The sequence below is a fragment of the Tachypleus tridentatus genome, chromosome 2 (genome assembly GCF_004210375.1).
Source record: "Tachypleus tridentatus isolate NWPU-2018 chromosome 2, ASM421037v1, whole genome shotgun sequence".
Taxonomy (NCBI): domain Eukaryota; kingdom Metazoa; phylum Arthropoda; class Merostomata; order Xiphosura; family Limulidae; genus Tachypleus; species Tachypleus tridentatus.
This window is the reverse complement of record NC_134826.1, coordinates 47,472,666-47,497,583: the sequence shown is the minus strand read 5'-3', so window position 1 is coordinate 47,497,583 and position 24,918 is coordinate 47,472,666. Positions and strand designations below refer to the sequence as shown.

General features: G+C 31.2%; 1 protein-coding gene across 6 annotated transcripts in view; it reads right to left on the bottom strand.

The window, feature by feature from the left end:
• Nucleotides 1-22,600, bottom strand: part of LOC143242962 (voltage-dependent calcium channel type A subunit alpha-1-like) — a 98,533-nt gene extending 75,933 nt beyond the window's left edge. For 4 of the 6 annotated variants that reach the window (XM_076486576.1, XM_076486577.1, XM_076486578.1 and 1 more), the window contains exons 1-13: nucleotides 22,488-22,588; nucleotides 19,972-20,111; nucleotides 17,767-17,867; nucleotides 15,156-15,311; nucleotides 11,743-11,966; nucleotides 11,066-11,169; nucleotides 10,032-10,147; nucleotides 6,631-6,690; nucleotides 6,230-6,319; nucleotides 5,609-5,635; nucleotides 2,103-2,187; nucleotides 1,261-1,388; nucleotides 182-294 (exon numbers count right to left, since the gene is read on the bottom strand). In XM_076486576.1, coding sequence (XP_076342691.1) covers nucleotides 182-294; nucleotides 1,261-1,388; nucleotides 2,103-2,187; nucleotides 5,609-5,635; nucleotides 6,230-6,319; nucleotides 6,631-6,690; nucleotides 10,032-10,147; nucleotides 11,066-11,169; nucleotides 11,743-11,966; nucleotides 15,156-15,311; nucleotides 17,767-17,867; nucleotides 19,972-19,997 — 1,230 coding nt within the window. In that variant the 5' untranslated portion in view covers nucleotides 19,998-20,111; nucleotides 22,488-22,588. Of the gene's footprint in view, nucleotides 1-181; nucleotides 295-1,260; nucleotides 1,389-2,102; nucleotides 2,188-5,608; nucleotides 5,636-6,229; nucleotides 6,320-6,630; nucleotides 6,691-10,031; nucleotides 10,148-11,065; nucleotides 11,170-11,742; nucleotides 11,967-14,068; nucleotides 14,249-15,155; nucleotides 15,312-17,766; nucleotides 17,868-19,971; nucleotides 20,112-22,487 lie in introns of those variants that run through there. The other 2 variants (XM_076486585.1, XM_076486581.1) reach the window with 2 other exon arrangements.
• Between the last annotated feature and the right edge of the window lie 2,318 nt (nucleotides 22,601-24,918).

Genomic DNA, 24,918 nt, shown 5'->3' with positions numbered 1-24,918 from the left:
TTTTTTGCTTATAATTAAAAAACTCTGAATGTTATCAACATGATTTTAAGGTAATACAGGTGTGGCTTAATCAATAATTACCTTGCAGCCACTTTGCTATATTGGCAAGAAAAATAGCCACTAATTAACAAAATTCTCTCCAGGCACATCAAGAATACGAAATGTCAAAAACACTACTTACTACACAATCAAACCTGTTGAAGGAGGACTCGAAATAGATATGGGGTCCTAAGGCATACATTTTCATAAACATTTCAAAGATGAAGAGTCCCAAAAAAACAAACTCCGCCCAATCTGAAAAGATAACAAATGTTACTGTAGTTAATAAAAAGAGAAACTAACAATACAATACATATCTTTGAAATTTAGGATTTCAAAACAGGACTTTTATTGCCAAATTTGAAGCATTAAAGGGAAAAATTTAGAAACCAGTCATAGCTGTAATAAATGCAACTTCCTCAGAAATTTGTAGTTGTTAATCTCTAGACACAGAGTAAAACCCATTTTTAGAGGAAATATGGTTGTAAGGTGGAAAACACAATCATATTTAGTATGAATAAGAAGCTAGTAAACATGTTAAATTAATACACGTTAGCTTTATATTCATTGTAAAATTCTCTTTCATATATTTAATAATAGAGAATTAATTAATGATATTTGTATTCATTAGAAGGATTTTATTTTACAGTTCTAACATACTGAGTTTTCTTTGTGACATTTATATTTATTACATATGAGGCCTTATTTTACAGATTTCTTAGGATACTTATGTTTGTTGAATTGTTCTTTTCATACTTTTGGGAGATTAAAGAATATATTCATGTACTTTAGACATATTAAAAGTTTTAATTTTGAAACAGTTTGTAAAATCTGATTATTTAGTAGTTCATTAGGATGGATTGATAATTCAAAGAAAATACAAAGAATTATGTTGAAACCTTGTTAGCTAGCTTTGAGAACTACTAGATACAAGTCTGTACCAATTTATCCACAGTGTATTTTCTTGTATTGCATAGCTTAAAATGCTATACAATATAAAGTTAACTGAATAATACATAAAACATTCAAACACAAATTCTTGAACACAAAGTTATTATAAAATGTGTTTAGTATGAGTTGAATACACAGATTTTTCACAATTTATTAGCGAACTCCACATGATGAACATAAATCTAATAAAAAACTTGATATTAGTTAGATATCATATAATAAATATTTAAACCACAAGTTTATAATAACAGTGAAATAAATATTACTTACATAAAAAAACTGTTAGCCACTTTGGCTGGTTGTAATGTTCTACAGCTACACATACAGTGTTAAGAAACACAAGTACAATTACAACCCAATAAAACACCTGGGTCTTTACAAGGTGGCGAATAAAAAACCTGAAGAATGAAATGGAAGACACACCCCATTAATACACAGTTAAAACAAAATAAAATTAGACAATAAATCAAAACTGAAACTTTCTGGTTTGTAAAAAAAACAGTTGTTGAAACATAGTGTAAAATCACAAGAAAACCTTACCTGAAACACAGAATCTTCACCAGTCTCATATGAACTACTGATATTATGAATATTTGGGTCACCTACACAGTTTAAAAATTTACTGTAAACAATTCAGTTTTTTAAAATTAGGAAACTCCACAGATTTTGCAATGATGTAAAGGGGAGAAGTTATTTGCTTGTATTATTGTGTTTTATATCAGCTTGTTGTGGGCTATTTTATTTAAAATCTATGTAAACTTAAACATTTTAACCTTTCAATTAAACAGTTTAATTTGAGGTTTTTGTTGTTATTTTTTACATTTGTATCCTGCAAAAATTGGAATATAAATTAATATTAATACATTTGCATGTGCAGATAACACATACTGTCAATATTATTTTTTCTGGAAGATAAAATTTCATTCTAATACAAACAAACACACACTCACACATTAATTAAAATTACCTCCACATTGAAGAGTTTAATAAAAGTATAGGTTGATCTATTCATAAAGAGTTATTTTCTTCAAGAACATGAAGTATTTTGATAGTTCAAGTCTCGACAAGTCCTTTTAAACCATTATATCAATCAAGTTCTACAAGAAACACACCTGAATCTTTTTTCTGCTTGCCAAAAGGACTTACATGCCCCTTTATTCTTGACTTTCGCCTTGAGGTAGGAAGCCCGTGCAAAACCTAAATAGATTAAAATGTCAATACTATTGAACTGAAAACCAGAATATCTTTTATGTTATTTGTCTAATTACTACACTTTTATGATCAAACTGAAACTCGAAATATGTTTTAACAATGAGATGATTCATTTTATCTGTGAAAACAAAGGCTTTAACTTAAACCAACATGAATAAAGAGAGATGAATAAACATGATTTTATATATGGAAATCAGCACGTCATGTGGCAACACAGCAGTGGAGCAATATACATTAAAATTATACTTTGACATTTTGTAAGTAGGGTGATGCCATCAAAATTTATCTCTTTTGGGAAGAGTATGTAACAGCAATTTATGATGAAAATATTCATTTATTCAGGTAATAAAGATGTGTTGGATCATGGATTCAAACTTTTCAAGATAAGGATTTGCTTACAAGTAAAATTGGAAAACAAATGAATATTGATCAATATGGGGCACCAGGACTATATTTATAAATAGAAATTTGCAATAGGTTGTAGCCAAAATGCATCACAAGATGTCTAGTATGGGTATTAAAACTGTGTGGTAAGTTGCAAACTCTCTTTGTTAACCTGAAGATGACCTACAAAGGACAAAACATTGTTCTCTACTTTATTTTAATAAATGTTTTAATACCCATACCAGCTGTCTTAACATGCATTTTTACTTCAAGTGGGTTTCTCGTCATCATTGAGTTGTAGCCAAATCATGATAAGCAAAGTGTGGCTTCTTGTAAAACGTGGTAATCCATAAACACAAAAGTTAGAGGAAAAAGGATGACCATATATCCCAGACAACAGTACAGAACATAATCAAGACTGGTGCAAGAGAAAGCTTCTTAATTACATATCTCAAACAGCTAAAGAATGAAACTAGTAGTTATGCTATTTATTTCATATTAAGACAAACTAGAAAAGTTACCAGATAAAATGCCAATGAATACTTGTGTGATTGGATCATTGAAATGGATGATGAGAAATTATTGTCCACATACGCTAAGCGAAATATGGAAAAAATGCAGGGAGAAGTGGTGAATTTATGCCACAAAAAACCTTATGACAGAGCCTTTTACAATGGAAACTATGCTGCAGGGCTATTGACAAGGTGCACAGTTGCCAGAGAGAGCATGACTGGATGTTGCAATATGGACTGTAAAGACAAGGTGAGGCCTTGAAACTGTGTCAATATAATATACTCAGCCTTTGAATTAAATTTTTCACCAATGTACCCAAATTGTAGAAATTTTAACAAATTAAAACTTGGATCCGGACAAGTTTCAAGACTGTGTTATGCTGACTTTCTTTTCATAACTGATTATTTTCAAACTTGTAGACATTGTGTTAATAGCTATATAGTGATTTTAGTAAATTTAAAAGTATATCTTTTTTTTTAAATATCAAGATTTTTGTTTTGTTTGTGCAATCACTACAACAAACTGGCAGACATAAAAGTTATTGTTTATGATGGAAAAACAAGTTACATTGTAAAACAAGATAAAATACATTTCACATAAACAAGAAATAACATTTTATGTTGCTCAAAATATCTGTATCCATATGAAGCAGTCTAAACACTTTAACCATAAAAGTGCATATGCATACTACACAATGAGTTGTCAAAACTTGTTAAACCTATTTCTGCAGCAATTTAAATCCATATCCATGCTACACAATGAGTTGTCAGGACTAGTTTATTTTTTATAGTAGCTTCGACCCACATGCATCTTACACAATGATTTGTCCGGTTTGTTTTAAATTTCATGCAAAGCTACTCGAGGACTATCTGCACTAGCTATCCCTAACTTAGTAAGACTAGAGGGAAGGCAGCTAGTCATCACCACCCACCACCAACTCTTGGGCTACTCTTTTACTAATGAATAGTGGGGTTGACTCTCACATTAGAACACCCACCAGCTGAAAAGGCAAGCATGTTAGGTGTGATGGCGATTCAAACCTGCTACCCTTGGATTACGAGTCAGGCATCTTAACCACCAGGCTAAGATGGGTTGTTAAAACTTAACTTATTTTTGTAACAGTTTAGATCCACATACTACATATGTTTCATAATGAGTTGTCAGAACTTATTTCTTGTAGCAGCTTAAAACCAAAGGCATATTCCACAATAAAATATCAGAACTTGTTTAACTTATTTTTGTAACAGTTTAGATCCACACAGATATTACACAATGAATTTTCAGAACTTGTTTAAATTATTTTTGTAGCAGCAATCCAAATACATGTTACATTGTTAGAATGTGCTTAACTTACTTTTTGTAGTAGTTTAGACCCACATGCATGTTAATCATGATATACATGACGTTATCTTATTTCACTCACTGACAGTGCTCTTATCATTAAACATGTAAGTGTCTGAAAGTCTACGACTTGTAACGTAAAATTAACAAGAAAATATATTTAAATGATTTTTAGTTCTAACGGATATTATACATGGTTTATTCTACACCTTTAATTATGACAATTAGATAATATACCTTAAAACTTGGAAGAAAACATGCTGACCTAAAAATCAGAAACAAGATGGTACTATAAGAGAATAATTTCTTAAATGTGGATAAATGTTCATGTCAGTTAATAATGCTAACTAGTTCTCATTTCTCTCCTTTTAGGATAGTTTTGTTAATATGTGGCAAAAATAACAGGTATTGCTTGTGTAATCTTTGTCAATGGTATCTTGAATTCATTATATTTTTAGCTATTGGCACAAACATTCAATTTTAGCAATGTTAAGTCATGTATAATGACAGGAAAACAAAATATAAAAAATAATTTTTTTTAGAAAGGTACTATTGTAGGAAATATTAAAAATAATCCAAGGATTTTTAATGTTCAACTATGTATTATAAACATTAGTAATTTAGAAACATTAAAGAAAACAGAGTTAAAAGGCTATCAACACAAAATATCAATATCACAAAATTTAGAATTTTGAATCATTCAAAGATTCCCATAGATTAAAGTAGAAAAGAAATTATAGAACAGAAACATTATAAAATATATGTAGAAAAAGAGAGATACGACAATTGACTTTTGCAGGATACTATTCAGTTAGGAGTAAGAGTAGTGTTTTCAAGGAACATATACGAATTTATCTTACAGTTTATTGGCAAGATATCAATATGCATTTCAAAAACGTATTGAAAGAATCTCTATATTTTAAAAACAATTATCTGCACTGGATTATCGATCAACTCTTGCCAAAAACAGCTGTTATTTGCCAATGTGTTTAGAGCTACACATGACAAAGTTTACCAGCTCTATGCTGCATTAATCTTGTCTGGTACAGCTGTATTATGTTGTGTCACATGTTGATTTAAATGGTTCTTGAATCCTAAGGTTTCAAGCACATTACCCCCAAAAATATCACATGTTTTGTTAAATAAAGGCAAGCTCCCAGTTCTGTACCTTTTGGTTTACCCGTCTTTGTGGGGGCTTGTGAGGATAAAAGAGGGCGTTGTGCAAAAACCAGGAAAGAACATGCAAAAGAAGAGAAAAGGAAGAATATTAGTTAATGAAGACCAGACCAAACAAGCAAAGATAAATTCTAAATGCCACAAGTATATGTACTTTTCTGTATCATCACCATTAACATATATAAATATTTATTGAAACAAATTCCAAGTAGAAAGAAACAAAAAGATACTTTAAAACACACCAAAGTGTCTAGAAATATCACATTCACCAAGTTATCTACAGAAACACTTTAGAACTCTCGAAGAAACTAGTGAAAGCAAGACAAAATAAGAAAGAGTTAAACTTAAAATATATTCAGTTGCATAAACATAAAGAATATTCTACCAAAACAAATACAGTACAGTATTCTAAAACATTTACCTAAAATTTACTAAAGTCAAAAATCTTTCATCTATCAGTTTAACTAGATCATACTTTCCTATCTATAACAAGTCTGTATACTTTCTGAAATTAGCTATTTTTATTTCAGTTGTCTGGTCTTCTACCTATTTATCCTTATTTCTTTAAATTTATTTGCACATTTCAGTTGGTAATAATGCTACGGGGCTTTACCATCTTCGTCTATTTCCTCGTCTTCTTCATCTGTGCTTTTACTGTGCGTTGTTTTCAGTTTTTTTCGCTTGGCTGCTGCTCTGCCTCTTGCTGAAGAAAATGAATAATAAACTACACAGTCAGCTTTGGACATTATAACTTAGAATTTTAAGAATAAAAAAAAAGTTATAATCAATAATATTTATATCTGTATGTATTTATATGTGGAGAGGCATTCATTGGTTGGATAGTGTGACCTGAAATTAGGAAAAGATCAAAATTTCAAAGCACCCATTTAAAAAGTGATTACGAAATAAGAATAAAGTTTATTTGTTCTACCTCTCTCTCTACTTATTTGTTTATAAGAGAACTTCAATCTCTACCAAATAAAAAACAAATGAAAGATGTACAAACATTCCCACCTTCAATTATATGTATTTTTTCTTCTTCTGTTGTTCTTTCTTCAGCTAAGATTACCTCCTCTGTAAAATAGTAAGAGAAGTTACTTCTACATATTTCCTGTTTGAAGCTTCACATCTCAGAAAGATGAGTTTAACAGTGTGTTAAACAATGTGTTATTTATCTTTTGCTATAACATTACAAACACAAGAAGTCTTATGGGTTAACTCATTAAGAAAACACAATTTTGTCTTGGAGCATTATTGTGTTTCATCATTATCACACAATTTTACCACTTATTGAAATATTATAAGTCTTGTATGTCTTCTGTTGGAACAAAAGTGAGTTTTTATTCATTACTGCTGAATTTCTTAGCTTATAATTGAGGCACTAGAACTTTGTTCTTGTTTTTTTTGTTGAATTTCATTCAATGCTAATGCAGGACTATATCTGCACTGGCCATTTCTAATTTTGAAATTATACACTAGAGGGAAGGCAGCTAGTTGACACCACCCACTACCAAACTCAAGGTCTTGTCTGATTGAGTAATGTAATTCGACTGTTAATATTATAAATAATCCAGGACTCCAAAGTTGGATACGTGATTTTTATCTTTTGGTAACTTAGCATAAACCACAGAACTTTAGATCCAAATTGCAGCACACTAACCACTTGAATAGAAAATTTTTTCATTGCTATCAGTGAATTTCATTGTTTACTGAGACTCTACACAAGACTTACACAATAAAAATAAGTACAGTTGAAATGTTACACGTACATGAAAATTATTTATGTGGCACAAATTATAAAACAAGAAGCTAAAAGATAATATGTAATAATGAAAGGTTTTTTTTTTGGAGAAAGGCTGGGTTAAACAGTACAATATTATGCTTCAAGATGTCGTACATTTAAGTAAGTTGTTTTTCAAACTGAACTAAATGATTAGTTTGTAATTATTCTATAAATATAACAATAGAAATGTCAAGAAGCAAACTTTCTTCAGAGTTTTAAATTTTAATGTTTTACGTACATATAGAAAAGTCTATGTTGTTGTTTGTAATTAAGCACATAGCTACACGATGGGCTACCTGTGCTCTGCCCACCACGAGTGTTGAAACCCAAATTTTAGCATTGTAAATTTTGTATACATATTACTGTACCACTGGGGGATGAAAAGTCTATGCCTATAGCAGTTCATCCTATTCTGTCGGATCTTAAATTTTTAGATTTGTTTTTTCAAATGGAATCATTCTCTTCCCATCAGATTATTATTTTTATTTGGTACATAAATACTGATAGAAAAATATTATTAAAAAATTATTCTTCCTTTCATCAGATTTTCCGTTATTATTACAAATAATATATCCATCTGTAGCACATTATATTATTTCATTTTCTTTTTGCAAGTGTTATATAGTAAAGACATAATAACATAGCTGTATCAAAGAATTTGGCAAGTGTAATTTCAATTTCTTGTAAGTATTTCAATCAGTAAAGCTGTTTCGATTAGATGACATATTTCTGAACTTATGAACTCCTGGTTTGAGAATTGTCAACAGTTTTAATTTTTTTTTCCCCAATTAATGTTTTTGAATATGTAGAGATATGTCCAGCTTCATTACAAAGACTTTTGGATCACAGGATTCTCTTTCCTAACCACAACATTAACTATGTAAACAAAGGTATTGTTCCAAATTGGTTTGGAATGAGACTTTAGAGTTGCTTGTTGTTTTCCTAAGCACTCTGCTTTGTGAATTATTTTCTCTTCATGAGAAGCAATGAAGGTTCTTTTCTTCAAAACATTTTATCATTTGAATCTAATTTACTTAACAATCTTGCTATTCAAATAAACTTCTTCAAAAAGACTATGGCACATGTATACAGCTATAGGCTATCTATGATAGTATTGCAGGATCAAATGGTTGGGAATTCACTATTAATCAGATACTTAGGTCTTATTACCATGTTGCCACAATTCACATCTGTGACAAAATAGCATTGCATTAGCATACAATAATTATTCTTGTGATGTTAAAAATTAATCTTTTATGCAAATCAATTACATTTTATGTGCCATAGCTAGAAACAAATTGGACAAAGCTAAATATAATAATGTATTTAAGTGTTACTTCACCTACTTGTAAATGTGATTGTACGTTTTTATTACAAGTTACTAGTGGCAGCGATAATTTTGAAAACGTATTTTAATTTGCTAAATACATTAGAGTAAGGTCTTATAAAATATCATAATTTCCAACAGACTTTGATATAACATTTATAAGTATGATTTCAATAAAATATGAATGTAACAAAATTAATTTTTCAGTGGATAGGTGATAATACGTTCAAGTCAAATCTAACAGATTTGTGGAGATCAATATTCTCTCTTGTAATAATTTTTATACACAAAGAACAGAATGATATATACATATATTAAAGGTTGGTAAGAAATATTATGTTAAAAGTTAAAAGGTGTAACCTAAAATATTGTTAATGTATAATCCATAAAATGTTATGAATTAGTTTATACTATAAAAACATGTTATTCTGAAGTTATTCAGTGTCTCAATAAAAATCCTTTTTTTAAAAAACAATATAAGTAAAAAGCCATAAAGATGCCAACATAAAAATATTATGTAGAAACTTTATTACTGATAAATTTTTAACTAAAGCATAAATATTGATTTGTAATTAATAATTCAAAAACACTACCACTATTTCACAACATAGGTAATTTAGCTTATTTGTCTGTCAGTAACTAATACACATTCTGATTACAATGAAAGAAAATAATCTGTAAAATAATCAGTTAATATTACTCTTACACGTAATTGTAAACTGAGAGACACGTACGCTTAGTTGATTCAGCTTACTGTTTTAATAAACACATTTTACCCCACACAGCTTACCAGAGCTGTTTTAATATGTACTTCCTAGAAGTTTATTTGTTTGGTGTGATTTGTTTTGAATTTTGTGCAAAGCTACATGAGGGTTATCTGTGCTAGCCATCCCTAATTTAGCAGTGTAAGAGTAGAGGGAAGGCAGTTAGTCATTACCACCCACTGCCAACTCTCGGGCTACTCTTTTACTAATGAATAGTGGGATTGACCATCACATTATAATGCCTGCATGGCTGAAAAGGTGAACATGTTTGTCATAATAAGAATTTGAACCCATGACCCTCAGTTATGAGTTGAATTCCTTAACCACTTGGCCATGCCAGGCCCAGGTTCATTTGTTTCTGAATTATAATGAACGTAAATGTAAACAGCTAAAAGTCACATGAATTACAAATTAACAATACTCAAGTTAAACATCTTTATACAAGGAAAGAGAAAACATCAGCAAACACTTGAATTTTTAAATGTATAAGATAATTAAATAAGATAAAGGCCAATATTCTATAGACAGTAAAACTGTTCACCTGCCCTACATATCCACTCCACGTAGCCATTCAACTCCTTTTCTAATTGCTGCTGTCGTCGAAGTTTTAAATAGGCCTGTCGATTTTCTACTCTCTCTCTTTCTTTCGCAAATTCACTGTAAGCATGTTACAAATATGTATATACACACATACACGTATATTTTAATCCTAAAACTAAGCTACTACATGAAAAATTAGGTCTGATACTTTTGTATAAAAACTACATGTACATAGTATAGCTTTTATACAGTCAACCTCAGGCAATCTGTGCAAAAGATATGAAATTAAGTTACCACAAAACAAAAGATTTTAATGGAGATGTTAAGAGACATACAGGCTTATAATATTAAATGCTGTGAATGGCTAAGCACCACATATACTTATTTGAACTTCACTATTATGACACTGGCATAAAAGTTATATAGGTTATAATATCTAATATGGGAGTTAAAAATCTGAGATTAAGAACTAAAGAGTTTTTGGTAAAATGTCAGAGGCTTTAATATGGTGAAAAGTTCAGTAGCAGAAGAAAAAATAAATACAATGAGATTAATAAAAATGTGATACCACTCGCCACAACACAGTGAATTTCATTTAATATCAACTTCATTCAAAAACAAATTGAATAAGCTTTAGGTAAGTTATACAACAGGTGTACCAACATACATCTGGAATAAGGAAATTTAACTGTTGGACGAAAATGACAAGAAGTATTTAAAATAAAAGATTCTTTTGATTTTAAAGCTAAAAAATTTAATTTATCTTAAAAATGTTCTATTTGTGGAAAATTATATGTTGGAGAAAATGATAATTTGAAACTAAGAGTTAATTTATTTTAGTATCCAGTGGTCCTGGAGTTAGCTGGACCCTACTAAATTTTCAAAGGTCAAATGAAAAAAATAAAATAAGAAAGCATTTACTTTGGTTATTTCATGTATTAGTTAATATCCTTTCAAACAGGGCAAACTAACAGCCAATACAAACATGTATAAGTGGTGTCCCATGTTTATTGAAGGTAGGCTGAAATCACTTACCCGCTTAGTACACCAAGAACTAAATTAAGCATGAAAAATGACCCAAGGATGATCAGAGGCACAAAGTAGATCCAGTTGAATGTACTTCCTAATGCATCATTTGTCTGAGTAAGAAAGATGAAAACATGATGAAGACAGTTGGTGGAATTTCATACAAGGATAACAAACTACTTTATCATGAATTTTTTTTATTTTTAGAAACAGAATATCCATAGAATGTTCAGAATGTGATTTCATTCAGTTTATGAAACAAATATCATAAACAAAAGTTAGAAAATTGAATTTTAATAATTTTTCTATAATTTTAACCATTTATGATGTAAAAAGATATTCTTACTGTAGAATATTAGGTGAGTTTAGTAATAGTAAAACAACTCACAACAGAACACTAACCTGTCCAAAACACAGTAACTAACAGTACCTCTACATTTCTATCAGAAACATTGGGCTTAATAAAAATCATCTAAGATGCATAACAATTTTCATTTGACAAATAACATTTTTAATATAAAAAAACAATATGTCTGATTTCCTGAAGTTATAATTTGTAATTTAAAGGCATTGCCAAGTATTTACTTAAGAAGAAAATAATATAAGAATGTTATAAGGTATGTTTCTATATTTACACCTTACAACTTTAATGAAGAAAGTGAGGTTACTGTGAAAATTTTTCTTACCCAATATAGAATTGACGTCCACCCTTCTTGTGTGATGCACTGGAAAACAGTAAGCATGGCAAAAAAAATGTTGTCGAAACTGGTTATACCAAAGTTGGGACCTCTCCACTTTTCTAAGCAAATTGCTTCTTTTGGATCACATGTGTGTGCACCCTGAGGGGCATTTGTAGGGTCGAGAGTGTAGTAACAGGGGATTTCTTGTTCGCCTTCCTCGACTATTTCACCTGTAGTAAGCAAAGAAAAAAAATGTTACCACAGGATAACATTCTTTCAGATACTCCTGGATAATTATTAGACAAATAAAATACCTTATTAGCTCTTTCACTGCTATGTTTACTGATAAAAACTCTGGTGCCAGATTTATTTTGCATGCAAAAAATTAAAATAAAGAGCATGATTTAATATTCTGCCACTTACCCATAATTCAAGAGTGCCATTTAAGATTTCACTGAAGGAGGGAGAGATAAGATAATTGGTTATCCAAGGAATGGCTGGACACTTGGATTTTTTTTAGTTAAAATGTAATAAAAAAAATAAATAGCATATTTTGAGGGTATTTCCTAAATTATTTACATACACATATATATAATTTCCAAAATAAATAAAACTGGAAAACAAACACATTAGTAATAAAAGGTGAAGAGTTTTGAAATAATTAATTCAGTTTGTTATGTATGTAAGCTATCAAAACATCAACTCAAAAAATGAAGTCCCCATTCCAGATGTCATAAGCAGAAAATGTGAAATAAAAATAAATCAAATCAGTGTCAAAAGTTTTTATAGAGGTGAAAATAATGTTCCATCTTGATATCCAGCTGAAACTAAAAAAAACGACTTTTAGAAATTATAATTGTGATATTAACTTTTAATTCAGTTTTATGCAAAATATTCTAGCTTATTCAAGTATCTGTAACAGTAATGTATTTTTGAAACATTTTTTGTTTCCTTTGAAATGGTAGGTAAAGAAACCATGACGGTATATGAAATGTTATAAACATAAAATTTTGAATTTCTATGGGTGTAATTTATACAAATCTTTTCTCAAATTACAAAACATTTATATCGACAGAAAAATAAAAAGACTCAATCCAAACATGAATCACACTGAATTAATATCAAATAATTGACTCAAAATTCAGAACTCCTGATTTTAGCATTGTAAATCCATAGACTTACCGCTGTACTATGGAGCACAATTCAAAAATGATGTTCTACTAGTAAAAACACTATCTCAGAACATCAACATCAAACTGATATTAAAACATCCCAAAGGCAACTGTCCTTATTGCACAGGCGGTAGTTTAACAATTTAGCACAAGAAAATCAAACTGATAAAGTGAAAGCATCGAACATGGCCAACATTAGGTTGGTTATTATTTCGTTACTGGGGAATGAAATAAACAAACAAAATAGAGAAATGTTACTAAGTTAATAATTTAAATTAATTAAAGTATAATAAATTATTGTGGGATAAAAGTAAATAAACACAAAAACATGGTAGCCTTAATTTCACTATTGAACCTCATTGCAGTCAAACAAATTCACAACAAAGGTTATCTGTTATAGTTACCTGTTCTAAACATTAATTTTAGAGGCATGCTAAGGAATTTCCTAACAAAACAATTGCTTGGTTTCTTCTTTTTTTTTTGGTTTGGTTTGTTTTGAATTTTGTGCAAAGCTACACGAAGACTATCTGTGCTAGCCGTCCCTAACTGAGCTGTGTAAGAATAGCAGGAAAGCAGCTAGTCATCGCCACCCACTGCTAACTCTTGGGCTACTCTTTTATCAACAAATAGTGGGGTTGACCAACACATTATAACATCCCTGTAACGACTGTAAAGGCGAGCATGTTTAGTGTGACAGGGATTCGAATCCATGACCGTCGGATTACGAATCGAGTGCCTTAACCACCTGGCCATGCCAGGTTTCTTTTTTTTTTAATTCTACATATATCTACACATATGTGTGAACTTCATAGTTAATAAACAGTTGGATTACTAAAATTAACTTTTCCTTTTGCCCTGCTCTGAACCCACTAATGACAAAGGCATAGATATTACTTATATCATGTTGGCATTCCTGGTTTCAGTATGGTTGTTTGTTTGTTTGTTACACAATAGTCTACATGCGTCTTATCCACTGCAGGGAACTGAACCTACAGTTTATAGTTGTAAGTCCCTAACCTTATTGCTGACTTACTTAAAGACATTCCAACATACATACACACATAAATCGCATAAGCCTACAAAATGCATTGTTTTTGTTCTCTCCACTGTGGGTGTCAAATCCCGTTTTTAAGCTGTACGCCCATGATCTTATTGCTTACCCATTGGGGGACTCCAGTATAAAGCAGGTGTGGTAATAAAATCTTGTAGTAACTACACAGAACACTAGAGTACTTTATTCTCTGAAATGCCAATCAATAAAAAGTAATATCACCATAATAAGTTAATTGTGGAGGTCTCTAGAGCACTGCCAGACTTCAGATGTTTTATTAATGCAAAAGAAACTCTGTACTCTAACGGGAAAACAAAAAATACACAAAAAGACAACTATATATCAAGTTTGACATAATTACTTTAAGTTATTTAAATCAATAATTAAGGTTTAATGCAACTTTTAAGTACATTTAAGTATCGTTCCATAAGCGGGCATTTTAGAATACTTATTACAAATAAAAATATTCTAAAAAATTAGTTATTCACAGCTAGCATTTTGTTTTAATGCTAGGAAAAGTTCAGTACACATTCAGGGCATTTTTTGAAATTATTTTTTATGAATTTTATGTCACAGAGTGTATTAATATTTTGCATATAAGAACACAGCAGTTCAAGATCAAAGCAAATAATGAAACTTATTTTGTTGTTTGAAAAGCTTTGTTCTAGGTACTAGTGAAAATAATTTTTTTATTTAAAAGAAATTGTGGAAACAGTACAAAATATTGCTGTTTAACTTGCCAAATATATGTTTGTTGTAAATTTTCGCGCAAAGCTACACAAGGGCTATCTGCGCTAGCCTTCCATAATTTAGCAGTGCAAGACTAGAGGAAAGGCAGCTAGTCATCACCATCCACCGTCAACTCTTTTGGGCTACTCTTTTACCAATGAATAGCATGTTTAGTGTGATGGAGATTCGAACCCGTGACCCTCAGATTACGAGTCAAGCGCCCCCTAACCACCTGGCCATGTTGGGCCTTGTCAAATGTCACATAATTAAAAGAACAACACATTATATTAAGTGATCTTCGTTAATGTAAAATAACATAAATAACAATACTATATAACTTATGTATTTATAATTCCTGGTATAGCGATTCAATGGCCGAAAATAAACATTAAAAATTAACAATAAACAACAAGTTAACGAACCTTAACAGTGCAAAAATAATTTTTGCTACGATAACTCTCACTTACTTGTATCTTCTAAACTGTAGCATGTTTTATGTAGAGCACCATTGTAAAACTCAAGGCCAATAATAGCAAAAATGACAATAGCGAACAGCACCAAAAGGCCTATTTGGAGGAGAGGCGCCATAGCCTTGATAATAGACTTTAATACTACTTGAAGACCTGAAAAACAGTATGATACATATATGTTAATATTATTTTTAGGTGTTGTCACAAAAGTTGGATGATTCATACTCGGGTCTCTTGTAGAAACATGTTACAAAATACGTCAACTTTTATTTAGTTTATTTACTTTTCGAATTTCGGGTAAAATTACTCGAAGGCAATCTCAAACAACCATCTTAATTTAGAAGTTTGGTTTATTTTGTTCTGAATTTTGCGCAAAGTTACACGAGGACTATCACAACTAGACATCACCACCCAACGCCAACTCCTGGGTTACTCTTTTACCAACGAATAGTGGAATTGATGGAAACATTATAACGACCCAATGGCTGAGAGGGCCAGCATGTTTGGTGTGACGGGGATTCGAACCAGCGACTCTCAGATTGCGAGTCAAGAGCTCCCTACCAGGAATATAATTTAGAAGTAATAGACGAGTGGAATTACCTATATAATATAATATATAATATAGGGGAATGCCTAGATGTGTGTTTGAGCTGAGTTATCTCTAGAAAAAAAAATTTACTAAATCTGTTTTAATTGTAAACAAAGAAAATATATTCATTTCTTTTTCGCCATTTTTTCTGTCGAAACATTCGTCCGAATTACGATCATTGATACAGTTCATATAAGCATTTTATATATATATATTTCACGAGTATTTTAGCATGATATTTATTATAGGTGACTGTCAACATTGTTTATTGTACAAAACTAACACCATAACTGAAGTTTTCTCAACAAGTTTCAGTTTTTCCAAGTCAGTAAGTACTTTCACTTGCTACTGATTTGACCTGGATTAAAACAGTAATCGAGAAAGCAAAATCACTACCAAATGTTAATACGAATCATTAAAAAATAACTAAATTATTTGCCAAAGATAAATGTTAAGCCCATTCACCGCTTGTCACCGAGTTCACCATATTCGGAGAATTCCACCCTCATCAGTAACCCTGGAGAAGGATGAATCAAATAGCAAATCTGCTAAAGTTGGGTGTTGTTGTTACTTGCTTTGAATTGCTAAGCCCACGAAACCAGTTGATGAAATTAATAAAAGAGGGAGAAAATAGAACTGTCTAATATTCTAGTTATTTGTTATTCGTATCCACGAGTGACATTTATTTGTGTAGCTGATATATCCATATTCGACCACAGAACAATTTTCAATTGCCAAGCGCACAGATGCATATCAAATAACAAAATTTATATAAAAATAGCAATAACAACTATATTTCAACAATTCTGAGCTAAATTTTATGACACGTATTTGACAGAATTAGCAAAGAAAAATGACAAAGATGTTTAACTTTTATTCTTACGCGGTTCCCGCGAGATTCGCTTGCAAATAACGCACGTTTTTAGAAAATTCTTTACTCATCTCAAAGCACAGCTTTATATTTGCTAAGAACGCGTCATCATCCCTTGAGGATGTGATTATCTGTTTATTGTTTCTCTGGTGATCTTCCTTGTCTTATAATAGTTTTATTACTGCGTCCTTTTGTTTCCATTCTGTTACTAAGGAAACACACAAAAAATAGCTACAGGCGACGTTTAAATTGATTGTATAGAACACAGTATAAACTATTTAAGTCACTGTAAAGTAAATAAGAAGACGAGATCAGTATTATATGTTTTGCTGGGAAGTGACTGCTTGCAACTCCAATAGAGATGGACAAAGTAATGTAACTAACAGCCAAAGAGAAGTTTAGATGGTTTAAGAACAAACCACAGGTATGAGACTTTTATTTAGCAGTTTATTTTAACGTCTTTCTCGTCCAGGAAAATACTTATACTAAACTATATCTGTTTGAAAGTTTCGAAAATTTTGTTCCATGAAAAATATTGCGATGATTCAAATTATTTTCTTTAATTATTGAATATTATTGTTAAATTTATCGTACTAAAACAAGGCAAGTAAACAAAACACCATTTATTAAAATCAAACTACACTTTATAGATGTAAACTGAACTCCACCAGGAATATTGTTAGAAAAAAAAATGTTGTTACCTAGATTGATGAACGTAATGGTGAAGTAATTTTGAAATTTCAGATCCTAAGTCACCGAAACGTTTCTGAATTTTTAACTTTTTAACAGTTTATAACCGGAAGTAGCAACTACTGCAATTAACAAAATAGCATTTTAAAATAAATATTATACTGAATTGGACGGACAGATAAAGATAAAACGTTTTTAGTCAATAATAAGAATCTTAAAATAAAAGGAAGTTTTTATAATGTTTGTTGAAAAATGTTGATTCTGAGACTTAACCATCTAAAACTTTTAGAAAAACGAATTCAAACTGTGAGTTTTAACACCAAAGTTAGAAATTATTAGTATAACTGAAGCAAACAGGTTGTTTATTTCCACGTTTATATTTGAGAAGGATAAAGCTGAAACGGAAAACTGGTTTGATTATTTTGTAAAGAAATGGACATCAAGAGTCCCTCACTTACTTGGAATCCCAGAAACGAGCTTTAGAGGCCGAAGCACTCGTATAGCTCTGAGCGTTCTCAGATCTACTTCTAAGTTATCGGATGCATAGGAAGTAATGAACCTGTAAGAAGGGAGAGCAAAAGAACAGGGTCTAGACCTACAGGACAACTACGGTTGGTACTACAACTATATCTTACAGACTACAGGAAGTTATACAATGTAGAAGTTAAGGAAGTAGGAAGTAGAAAAGAAGGTGCTTTATCAAATATCCGACTGTTACTCATTCTTTGTTTGGACTACAGGAAGTTACACAATGTAAAAGTTAAGGAAGCAGGAAGTAGAAAAGAAGGTGCTTTATCAGAAATTCGACTGTTACTCATTCTTTGCTTGGACTACAGGAAGTTATACAATTTAAACGTTAAGGAAGTAGGAAATAAGATGCTTTATCAGAAATTCGACTGTTACTCATTCCTTACTTGGACGACAGGAAGTTATACAATGTAAACGTTAAGGAAGTAGGAAATAAGGTGCTTCATCAGAAATTCGACTGTTACTCATTCTTTGCTTGGACGACAGGAAGTTATACAATGTAAATGTTAAGGAAGTAGGAAATAAGGTGCTTCATCAGAAATTCGACTGCTACTCATTCTTTGCTTGGACGACAGGAAGTTATACAATGTAAATGTTAAGGAAGTAGGAAATAAGGTGCTTCGTCAGAAATTCGACTGTTACTCATTCTTTCTTTGGAAACGGGCAGTGCACGGCTTAGTGATTATGGTGTCACGTTGTAGATGGGGCTCACGGTTCCGTCTTTGCCATTTATGGGCGTGTTATAGAAGTGATATTTAATCCAGATATTTGGTTATGTGTAGGTATATAGACGGTGGGCGCTGTTGGTTGCTGAAACCGAAAATGGCAAGGAAACAATACTGATATATTCATGAAATTATGCTACTGGTTTCTATTAACTGAAGAACGATAAGGATTCGTGTAAATCATAATGGCATGCACAATTCATCCTGCCGCTATCTTGTAAAAATATACAGGAGCAATTATGTGTTATTATGGTCAGCGAGAAATGCACATACTCAAATTAGAAAGTTAAAGGACTTCTGGTTAGCTGTCTAAATTTTACTCTTTTATTTTCCTATAAACGTTCCCCGCAGTCTTTTTTTTTTCTTAGATGAATGAGTTTGATTTTCTGATTGCACCCTTTCCAAGGAAAGTTATTCCTATTTTATAGGTTTGGTCTCATCATAAACATTCAATTCTCTAACTCTCTAACTACAATAGGAGTAGCAGTCAAGAATTAAAAAAAATTAAATGATAGGAAAACCATCTTTGAACAGAGTAATACATTAAGTCAGAGAGTATAATAATGTATCTACTGCTTAAAAAAACAAACAGTATCATGGGTTTCCTCCACGTGGTTGGAATGAAACGAGTCATATTCTAATGAAACTAATTTTAAGTAGAAATAGTAACCAATAAAACATATATAGAGTTTAATACTTGAAATATGGTAATCGGCAATATTCTATTTTGGGTAATAAATAAATATTTTAGGTTGTTCTGTCCGCTAGTCAAATGTTTGCATGTTTTTTTGGAATTTTCCTGGTTGAAAAAAAAAAATTGTTGGAATGTTTCTGTCAGTTTTACTACCCCAAAGCATAAAAAGTAGGGTCTCTATGAAACTATGATAATCTTACATCACACTGTTTCCTTCTTTTCCACTACAAGTCTTTTTAGACGAATCTTCCTACTCGAAAGTCACTTTAATAAATTCGTATTGTTGATGTTTTAATATATTTGGGGTTAGAGAGTTCACTGTCTGTAAACTATAACATATTTCACACATGAAAGCATATTTTAGAAGTTGTCTGGAATTTTTGCTAAAGTCTATGAAATTTGAATGACACTGAAAGAAAAGTTTTTAAGTTCTATTGGAACATTCGACAGGCTCATCTGTCGATATGTTTCACCACCTATTGTCTCTTTTATCTTACTTCATAAATCTTAACACTTTTACCGGTATCATACAACTGTTAACGTAATAACTCAGTAAAAAACAACAGTGTAAAACAGAAACGAACATGAAACACTGTTTGGATGACAAGTGGTTGATCATAGTATTTATTATAAATCCCTATCTTTTTCACTCTTCAGCTTCAAGATACAAGTTAAAATTACAAAAACACATACTCAGCAATAGCTGCAATACTTACCCGGTGACGACAACTATAAAGTCCATGATATTCCAAATATTACGAAGGTATGATCCTTTATGGATTATAAACCCTAAAGCTAGAATTTTCAATAAGGCTTCTACGCAGAAAATACCAAGGAAATATGGTTCTGTTTTCTCCTGTTTAAAACAACAAGAAAAAAAATGGTGACAAATGTAAGGCTGACCTAAGAATATGACATACGAAACTTGTACACCACTGCACTTCGTTCTATTTATATGTTATAAACGTACATTGTTATTCCAGAGTCGAAATATTAAGTTGGCATACGCGGAAACTATAATTACTAAGCATATACTTTCAAGATTAGCAAGAAACGTGTATATTAATCCAAGTTTATTTTGCAAATCAGAAATGTTAACTTGATTACAAGTGGTCGTCTGTAATTTCACTCACCCTAAACTACTAGGCCAGAGGATTTGTGATTGACCCTTAATAACTTTATTCAATTAAACAGATTTGTGGTCAGAACATATGTTACGTATTTCAGTGTTTTTTCTCTATAAAAATCCAAACAACAATGAAGAATAAACATTTAAAAGCTAGATTAAAAAAACAACCATAAAAACACACCAGACTTTCCTATTTTTTGCTACTTATATTTTTATATCTTTATTTATATATTTTTGAATTTTTAGGTTTACAATATGCCTTGTCGAAATAAAATAATATCAGTATAAACTCACGAGAAAAAATCAAGAAATAAAATAATCCACTCAGCGAATGGTGCTTCTGGACATTAGTACGATATATCTATTTTGACATATAATTTAGTTTAATAAAATGTTTTGATATTGGACTTCAAAACCAAAATACTTTTTTAGTTTACATAACATTCATATTCTTCATATTTGATTATTAGAGTAAAATTTAAGTGAAAATCATAATTTAAGAACCGCATTTCATTTAAGAGAAGTATGATTGGCTAAGAAATTTAATTTCATGGAATGACAAACAATGTCAATCGTAAAATAATAATACAGTGACATCTGTACGCACATAAATATATTATACAATTTAGATTAAATACATGGAGGTGAATAGTTATGTCTGTGGACAGGTATATATTTAATTTGGATTAAATACATGTTGTTGAGTTGTAATGTCTGTGGACAGATACACATATTACACTATGTAACACAAATTTTGTTCCTGGATAGTATGTTATTTCTTAATTGCTTATGTTGTAAAAGTACAGAAAATGGCCATTATTCCCTTCAAACTTTGCTTTTGTGACCTGGATAATGAAATTTAGAAATTAATCTGTTTCTATGAAAAACGGGCAAATTTGCACATTTTCATCTACATAAGGTTTGAATAAAACAACATATGAATGAAGATTTACATGTATTTATACTAAAGTTATACACAAATGTTTAGGTGTGAACAGTTTTTTTGAGATTTGCAACTGTAATGTAAATCACTTTCACGTATCAGCCACCCAAATATAGTCTTCTATTATGTTTTCATTATATGCTCCCAGGTCACAAAAGTAAAGTTTGAAGAGAAAAATAGGTCTTTTCCATTTACTTTAGGCACAAGCAATTGGGAAATAACAGTTTCTGCCCAGGAACAAGAAAAAGTAAAAATTTTGTTACATAGTGTTACAGTATTTTTATGTTGTGTTAGCTTTCTTTTGTATGTTTATGATAACTGAATATTAAATATTTTGTTTTATATTAATAGTTTTCCTAACAGAGCCTTCAGATGACAGTACACATTTCTAAAGTATACAAAAACAAAATCTAGGAAACAGTGAGTTTATTTATTATTATCACACTTGTAATGTTTCTCTCATTACATTAATGACTCCTTTCTTATTTTATTTTTAATAATCTGTTGCATTATTCAAGACAAAGGTGAATAAACAACATCAACACATTTTTGAATGCATTAAAATTACACTGACAGATTTCTGTTTGCATTTGATTTCTCAGAACATCTAATAAACATTCATTTGCAGGTTATATCTTCAGAATTAATTTATGAAGTCCTGGCTTGTTAGTAAATTTTGATTTTTCTATGTATTTGGTAAAACTGACTAATATTTATGCTAAATACATATATTTTAGTTTACAGTAGAAGAAAAACAATTTGAAGCAGAAAAAATCAAAGATTTTTCAATAAATTCCAATAACTATTTTTATTTCTACAATTATCTTAAGAAAGCATCTCTGTAATTCTTGAAACCTTTAAATGTAAACATGAAATCTGTAGAAAAACAAGAAAAGGAATAATGAAACTGGAAAGTAAGAAAATATTAATTCTTATGCAAAAAAAACAACTTTTTACACTTCCAGTTTTTCTATAAATTTTCACCTTCTTTTGTTTAGTTTTATTGTTTGAATTCAACTTCCATTTGAAACTGATTTCAATACTAGCTTATGATAATTTTAGATTTCCATACGAGTCTCAAAAATAGAATAAAAACCTCCATAAACATAATATCTTAATCTAAACACTATGTAATTGTAATTAACTTGAAAATGACTTACTAATTTTTGAGCTAAAGGCGTTCTATCTCCTTTAGGAAGGTGCTCTTCCAGTGCCAAGACTATGCAGTTTGCAATGATTGTTAGCAGGACTGTATACTCGAAGGGAGTGAAAAATAGGTTAAGGATAAAACTGTCTTGGAAAAACACAACTATAAAACATTGTTAGAAAAAAAAAAGTTAAAATGATATTAAATATTTATTTAAGGTGTCATAGGATAAACTTTACACAATCAAGGGAGTAATTTGTTCTTACCAAAAGGCAATGCATTGGACCAAATTGAACAGCCTATATAAATCAACATAGAAATACATTTACTAGAATGAGCCAAAACAAAACATTTCTGTTTGTTTTGAATTTCGCGTAAAACTACACGAGGGCTATCTGCACTAGCCTTCCCTAATTTAGCAGTGTAACACTAGAGGGGAGGCAGTTGGTCATCATCAACCACTGCCAACTTTTGGGCCATTCTTTTACCAATGAATAGTGGGATTGACCGTCATATTACAATTCCCCATGGCTGAAAGGGAGAACCATGTTTGGTGTGACGGGAATTCGAACCTGCAACCCTCAGATTATGAGTTGAGTGCTTTAACCACTTGGTCGAGCCTGGGAGAAACATGTTTTTATTTTCAGTGCAAAACACATGACAAAACGCTAGCAGATATGAAGCTTTATTAGTGTTTGTTGATATGAGAACTGTAGTTTTGAAGAAAAGAAACTGAAGAAATCTGTTCCAACAGATAGAAATTTACATTCAGACATACTTGATGAGTGGTTAATTAATAAATTCTAAGATGATAATTAATTATTTGTGATTTATCTTTATTTCTACAAGATTTTTTTTTATTGCTGAAAATATAATTTTCAGAAAATATTTTTGTATCGGATTCTTCAAGATATAAATATAAACCTGTTACATTTCTTGTGAATTACAAAGTCTTTATCTTAACGAAAACATTTAAAAGTCTTATAAACTCGCCATATCCTAGCAACTCTATTTATTGAAAATCTAGATAATAAACACAAGTGTAAAAAAGACAAAGAAAACATACAAACGGGTTAAAACAAGTCAAAAAGCATTTTGGAAAACAGTATCAATAACAGTCAAGCGAAGCCTTATTTTAACCCTTCCCAAAAATTCAGGTTTTCCTATAACATGTATGTGGAATTTTCATTATCTTACAAGGATAATGCATGTATGTGATAATAAAAAAAGTAAAATGCTTATTTAAGGACTTGTCATTTTATACCATCCTTAAGATATGAGATAACTTTTTTTTAGATTATTTCGTGTTTGTGTTGTTATTGTCTTCATTTTCTAACATTATTTCCACTGCCTTTTTATCTTTCTATATGTTTCGTAGCAAAGCCACATCAGGCTATCTGCTGAGTCCACCGAGGTCAATCGAATCCCCGATTTTCGTGTTGTAAATCCGCAGTCTTCCCACTGTCCCACTAGAGGACGCCCTTGCTTTATTACCATCACCGATTTTATTGAATACGGTTAGGAAAGTCTCAGCTATTAAAGGTCTACTGATTCGGTTAGATTTGTTGTTGTTTTTTTATAGTTAAGCACAAGGCCACACAATGTGTAATTTATGCTGTGGCCATTACGTTTATCGAAACACGGGTTTTTAGCCTACAGACCTAAACTCGTGTTACTGAGGGGACAATTTAGTTAATTTTTTTTTAAATTCGCGCAAAGCTACACGAGGGCTATCTGCGCTAGCCACCCATAATTTAGCAGTGAAAGAGTAGAGGAAAGGCAGCTAGTCATCACCACCCACTGCTGCTCCTTTACCAACGAATAGTGGGATTGACCATAACATTATAACGCATCCACAGCTGAAAGGGCGAGAATGTTTGGTGTGACGGGGTGTCGAACCTGCGACCCTCAGAAAACGAATCGAGTGCCTTAACCACTTGGCCATGCTGGGCCAAAGTTTAAACGAACTTGAATAATCTGATTCAGATGGAAACTGGCGTATTTCCGGAGAAACATGTTTAGTTTGTAATGAACCTTCGGTAACAATTAGTAATACCAATTTAAAATTATATATATATGTTGATGTGTGATCTGTTTGTCATTACGGGTAATACTAGACAATAGTCTATCTGTGCTGTGCGAACAATTGGAACCGGACGTTTTGTTACGAACTTTTAGTTCTGTTTGTTTTGAATTTCGCGCATAGGTACACCAGGGCTATTTGCGCTAGTCGTTCTTAATTTAGTAGTGTAAAACTAGATAGAAGACAGCTGGTCCTTACCACCCGCCGCCTACTCTTTTACTAACGAATAATGGGATTGACCGAACTTTATAACGCCCCATCTTTGAAAGGGTGAGCACGTTTGATGTGATGGCGATTCGTTCCAGCGACCCTCAGATCGAGAGTCGAGCGCCCTAACCACTTGGCCATGCCGGACCTGGAC